Source organism: Aspergillus neoniger (genome assembly GCF_003184625.1).
Source record: "Aspergillus neoniger CBS 115656 unplaced genomic scaffold BO87scaffold_92, whole genome shotgun sequence".
Taxonomy (NCBI): Eukaryota; Fungi; Ascomycota; class Eurotiomycetes; order Eurotiales; family Aspergillaceae; genus Aspergillus; species Aspergillus neoniger.
Window position 1 is genome coordinate 24571 of NW_020291220.1, and position 6000 is coordinate 30570.

General features: G+C 51.3%; 2 protein-coding genes across 2 annotated transcripts; one reads left to right on the forward strand and one right to left on the reverse strand.

Annotated features, from left to right (window-relative positions):
* Positions 1-1446: 1446 nt before the first annotated feature.
* On the reverse strand, positions 1447-2843 carry BO87DRAFT_392127 (uncharacterized protein; the record flags this gene model as incomplete). The annotated part of the gene is made up of 5 exons (XM_025624987.1): positions 1447-1680; positions 1715-1909; positions 1996-2007; positions 2217-2426; positions 2763-2843. The coding sequence occupies 5 exons, from the start codon at positions 2841-2843 to the stop codon at positions 1447-1449; spliced, it is 732 nt and encodes a 243-aa protein (XP_025473659.1).
* A 162-nt stretch (positions 2844-3005) lies between these two features.
* Positions 3006-5253, forward strand: BO87DRAFT_242803 (peptide MFS transporter). The gene is made up of 3 exons (XM_025618849.1): positions 3006-3199; positions 3347-3681; positions 3735-5253. Exons 1-3 carry the CDS (start codon positions 3168-3170, stop codon positions 5117-5119), a joined length of 1752 nt encoding a protein of 583 aa, XP_025473660.1. The 5' UTR covers positions 3006-3167; the 3' UTR covers positions 5120-5253.
* The last annotated feature ends 747 nt before the right edge of the window (positions 5254-6000 follow it).

Consider the following 6000-nt stretch of genomic DNA (forward strand, 5'->3'; position numbering starts at 1 on the left):
TGTTTTTCCGTTTTTCTTTTTTTCATTGTTGTCGGGGGCGCACACTACTTACTTACTATGGTTTTTCCAATAGCCAATCAAGTAACAGTCAAATTCTGTTTCTTGTTCCATGGATAGATAGTATTCCTGAGTCATTCATGGAGTTTGTCCGAAGCTTCCCGCTGCTCCCGGTGCCAGAGGCACATTTTTATTCCTACACCAATCCGTACCAGGTGGTGCCGTGGTACCGACTCTCCTCCCTCTCTTCCCTACCCAGGGTCATCATGCTTTTATCCGTTCATTCCTCTACGGACAATGTTCATGACGGTTTGAGGCCAATTCTGAGTACGCGTCTCAAGTTGAGACTCAACTGCTCGGTGACCGGCCTCAATAAGGTAGCTTCTGTCCGTAGCACACTAGCCAATATAGGTGAAAAGTGGAGTCAAACCCTGCAGCTCACTGGTCAGAGCTTCAGTTATACCCATTTTCTCGTCCCAATCATTATACTTGGGATATGGCTTCGGTTCGAGTCCGAGCCGGGGACATCCTGCTTCTCCCCGGCTAATAAGCCATGCTAATAAGCCATGTGGCCTTTAATTGCTATTGGGATACTCCTTCCCTTTTGATCATATGCCATCTCTTCTGCCTCTTTCTGTTCTTAATAGATAGATGTAAGAAGTGTATAGCTGAATGCGCTGCGGCGCCCTGCCCAGCCGTTGCAGCCTCAAGGTACTCTCCACCTGCGACGGAATAACACCGAGATATCCCCGCTATATTTAGCGTTTGAACGCTATTCCCTTCAATGAGATGCTTCCAAGTATGCATGACTCTGTATTATAGTTCCTTAGTAAATGAAAAGACGGTGTTGACTCACAGTCTCGTATTTCGCACCGATGTGTGGAGTTGTGGAGCAGGACAAGAATGATCGCCTACTTTAAGAGCAATAAAGCGTTGCTTGATGCCCAATAGGCTGCCGTACACAGCATCTCAAACACTCTGATTGAAGAGCCTCGAATCCAGATGGCTTGGCTCCCGGCTGATGTGTTGCGGCATCGGGGGTTGCTAGACTGTAAATTTGAATGACTCCCAAGGTCAAGTACGAGCCGAAGGACCTCTTGGACTGAAGATCCCCTCACACTCAACTATGAGTCAAAGGCATATTGAAGATCGCTATGGTCGCGTCTTCCTCCTGCTATTTCTTCTCAAGCCAAGCCCGTGTAGGCGACCAGCCGCGTGCGGAGAATGATTGTCTTGGAGCCGAACTGCACTGCTGCAGGTGCTCTTAGTGTCGAGTCATTAAACCCAAGTCGGTAACGGATCTTGACATATATTAAGATCGCCTTTCGCTTCGCCAGCCTGAATGCAATGCACCCAATCGCCGGCTCAAGCTTCGAGATTGATAAGCACGTCATCCAGACTAAGCTTAATTGTGACACCAGGTCGGACGGAGATCGGAGTCATTGGAGTCTAGTGCCTGGTATTGGCCAGATAAGAAGACACTGCAAGGGCAATCACAGCAGGTTCGGAGATATCGTTGGCTGTCCATCGGTCAATATGGGCGGAAAAGGTCAAAGCCAGCGGATGACGAATCAGCGGTTGTTGGGAGGGCGAAGTCGGACTTAGGAGGGGTTTAAGATACTTAACCTGAACGGGGCTCGCTCCTTCCGCGCTCTGCTGCCTGCTGCCTGCTTTTTTCCTCCCCTTTCACCAGACACAAGTGATGTTGTTCACTTACTCTTAACAGCAGAGAGTTGAAGTACTCTGGGAAGTGCATTAGAAATCCAACCCCAGAGATTGCCTGATGGCCACTACTCCATACGATAGCCCGGATGATCAGTCCAGGCAACTCCGCCTCTGACCTATTCTGGGCGGCTTGAGCCGGTCGGCTATGAACTCCACCCCCAATTAGGAATGTCTCGAGAGTCTGTCTCTACTGTCGCGCCATGAGCACCAGCAGTCGCATCTTCTGAGGCCATTGCGACCATGCTCATAGCTTGTACATCCTGGACTGCATACCTCAATGGATGTCTAATGAACTAATTCCCCAGGTTACAGTTATGATCCCATCCTTTCCACCATCATGATCGAATAGCACAATTGCCTCAATTGCCTCACTTGCCACGTTCTTCCACCGGACATCCGACAGGAATCGAGGGAGATAAGCACAGCTGTGGCCAAGACACGCTACATCCTACGGTTATCAGGGAAGGACAATGGACTGATGGGTCCCAATCTACATGCGCTCCATACAGAATCATGCATCGAGTCAACCACGGCGCGGGGAAGCCCGACGTTGCAACCGTCTGCTGCTGATCGTCTGTCGCATGAGCGGGGGAAATTGCACACAATGAGCCGACCATGCGCGCGCCCCCTTTGCGCCCTGCGAGAACATCGACGGAGGGAGAGTCGTACTCCGCCGGACTACGAATGAGACACGCCAGACTTATCTGCATGTTAGCAGCTTAATGATTTATGTTACCTAACATGTTCCGCATCTGGTGGTCCTACCGACGGCACGAACGATTTAGTCCTGGTCCTGCTTGGCGTCAGACAAAACGGTGGAAATTTTGTTGCGGAGGCCATTCCGCATGCCAATTGATTTGGGAGGCTTGCATGGAGGCAAGGGATTTCGCTTATTGACGGATCTTTGAGGATTGAAGCACTCTTGTCGATCATCATGGACAAACGCGAACAGGGACGAGGAGACGCAGAAAATTGGGAAAAAATATGGTGAGGGGAAGCCACGAGGGAGTGGAAACTCTGGAAGGAATTCGGCCTCTCACCGGCAAACTCCGACTTCTTGGCGTCCCAAGATGTCGCCGGGCTCTGCGGGCGATGGGCCAATCACCGCCATCTTTCGCCATCTCGGCTGATGCTTAACGCTGCTTGTCAATTATTGTCATATCGATTGTTGCCTCCGGGCTCTGGGTTGCGCCCGGACTCTTTCCTCGGTTATAATGATTCAGATTCTCACTTGACCACAAACCGGGCCCTGTCCTGGTGGCCATTGGTCCCAGGGTCAGGAACGGTCCCGCTTCGGCTACCTCTCTATATCTCCCACCACCAGGAGATATAAGGTGTGCGCCGTTTCCCTCGCGAGTATCTCGTGCCTCTCATCTTTCCAGAGGAAAATCTGCGCTCAACTCCTCCCACTCGCCCTTGGGATTTTCCTGCCTGGTCCCGCAAAGATGTCTGGAGATCATGAGGCTGAGATCACTCAGTAAGTGTCCACTACCCTATTTGTGTTTGATTTTTACCCTTCCTGTGGGCTTGTCCATCTCCCGTGTCGGTGACTCGTGAGTCACCATTCCGTCACAGCTCACTCGAATTTCGCTCCCCCTCATCCCCATACTAATGGATATCCCAGGCCGCAACAACAGGGCCACGGCACCGAATCGATTGTGAACGAAAAGTCGGCATTCACGGAGGCTAGCGAAAAGGCCCTCGGTCCCACCCCCGACGGCGAAGAACCCAACGCTGAGGAAGTCGCTACTCTTCGCCATGTTGCGGAGCATCTGCCCATCTCCGCATGGCTGGTCGCCGTTGTCGAGCTGTGCGAGCGTTTCACCTACTACGGAATGTCTGGCATGTTCCAGAACTACGTTGATCGTCCTCTGGACGGAAGTGAGGGACGTGGTGCCCTAGGCATGGGTCATCAAGGAGCCACTGGTCTCACCACTTTCTTCCAGTTCTGGTGTTATGGTTTGTCTACTACTGCATAAATACGCGGGATCGCTGGCTGACATCTGCCCCAGTTACCCCCATCATCGGTGCCATCGTCGCTGATCAGTACCTCGGTAAATACAAGACCATCGTGGTTTTCTGTATCATCTACTTGGTCGGTCTGCTCATCTTGGTTTGCACGTCCATCCCGACCGCTCTTCACCATGGAGCCGGTGTTGGTGGCTTCATCGTGTCTATCCTGATCATCGGTCTGGGAACGGGTGGTATCAAGAGTAACGTTGCTCCTCTGATTGCCGACCAGTACAAGCGCAAGAAGATGGCCATGTCCACCACCAAGAAGGGTGAGCGGGTTGTCATTGACCCTTCCCTCACGATTCAGCGCATTTACATGATCTTCTACGGCTGTATCAACGTGGGATCGCTGTCTCTGTTGGCCACTCCTTACATGGAGAAGTACATTGGCTTCTGGTCTGGTTATCTGCTTTGCTTGTGCATGTTCGCCGTGGGTACCATGGTGCTCATCTTCGGCCGCAAGTACTACGTTGTTCGCCCTCCCCAGGGCTCCATTATCACCGACGCCTTCAAGGCTCTGTGGATCATGGTTGTCAACCGCAACATGGATGCCCCCAAGCCCAGCTGGCAGGCGGCCAACAACGGCACAAGGACCAACCTCCCCTGGGATGATCACTTCATCGACGAGCTCAAGCGTGCGTTGGTCGCTTGCCGTGTGTTCTGTTTCTACCCGATCTACTGGGTTGTTTACGGCCAGTTCTCCAGCAACTTTGTCACCCAGGCCGGTCAGATGGAAGGTCACGGAATCCCGAACGACTTGATGCAGAACTTTGATCCGATCTCCATCATCGTCTTCATCCCCGTCCTGGAGACCCTTATCTACCCCCTGCTGCGTCGCTTGCGTATCCGCTTCCGTCCGATCACCCGTATCTCCCTGGGTTTCGTTGTGGCCTCCTTGGCGATGATGTACGCGGCCATTGTCCAGCACCTCATTTACTCCGCTGGGCCCTGCTACGAGCACCCGGGATGTGCTGCTTCGGAGGTTGATGGGTCCACCACCGGCAACCACGTGCACATTGCCATTCAGACCCCTGCCTATGTGTTCATTGGTCTGTCCGAGATTTTCGCGTCGGTGTCTGGATTGGAGTATGCCTACACCAAGGCTCCTCCGTCGATGAAGTCCTTTGTGCAGTCCATGTACCTGCTCACCAACGCCTTTGGTTCCGCTCTGGCCGAGGCACTGACCCCTGCTGCCTATGACCCGGCCATCATGTGGATGTTCGTGGGTCTGGCTTGCGCCTCGTTCGTTGCCGGTATCATCTTCTGGCTGGTGTACCACCACCTCAACGACCAGGAAGACCAGCTCAATGCGCTCGACGCTGATGATTCCGATGCTCCTGCCGCGCCCCCGGCCTATGAGGAGAAGAAGGAGCAAGAGCACTGAAAAGCTCTCACTCCGCTCGATACCCTCTATTTCTTCTAATGTACTATAATATTTTGACCCGCAGTTCTCGTGTATACGCGCTGAACGTGATATATGCGAAGTCGCGCAGGCCCGCGTAAGAGCACCTGCAGAGCAGATGAGAATGAGAAAGGGCGGGTGTACATACGATGTACGGATTATGCATAGTTTTTCCCCTCATTACCTTAGTTATTATTATGATTAGCATAGCAATATAATTTATGGCGTTGCCTGGCTGAATTTGTGTGCCTACACTGTACTTGAATGGATACGTTCATCGGCGGAGGTCATCCGTCCGCCAGTAGAGCAGACCCTGCAGGCAGTGCCCACACCACAAAGCCGACGACCCGTGCCTGAAATTATTCTCGAACAACCCACCAAATTAGACTACTTTTTACTTCGGACAAGTGGATACTTCTCTTATCTGCTAGAACTAGGCTCGTATTCTCGTAGACCAGTTGCCGTGAATAATGGGGGTTAGGTAAGTAATTGTAAATTTTATCGGATACCAGCCGGGAGAGATTATACTTCGCATAGCGAGTAAGAAGGATTTATTGTAAGCATAAGTATGTATATAACTATTCATGATGGTGATTATTATAAAGTAATGTATGTACGTATGTATGTATACAGAATAATTGTAGGGAAAGTAGGAAACGAAACAAAATAAAATAAAATGTAGTTAATTGGTACTAACTGGTATGTATGTATGTATAATGACTCAAATAAACCCCACGGAATAGAACGGAAGAGGAAATAGGATGGAAGAACGGCAGAGTCGGGTTCTTCGGGTTCTAGAGAATTTTGTGGCAGTTCAGCTCAGTTTAGTTCAGGTCATGGCAATTGGTTATGGCGGGCGGGGG

What these genes read in the sequence shown, in the direction of transcription:
- BO87DRAFT_242803 (XM_025618849.1), top strand. Translation starts at nt 3,168, where the DNA reads ATGTCTGGAGATCATGAGGCTGAGATCACTCA. An exon ending in CATGAGGCTGAGATCACTCA is followed by an intron (nt 3,200 to 3,346) that starts GTAAGTGTCCAC and finishes TGGATATCCCAG; the next exon opens with GCCGCAACAACAGGGCCACG. An exon ending in CTTCCAGTTCTGGTGTTATG is followed by an intron (nt 3,682 to 3,734) that starts GTTTGTCTACTA and finishes CATCTGCCCCAG; the next exon opens with TTACCCCCATCATCGGTGCC.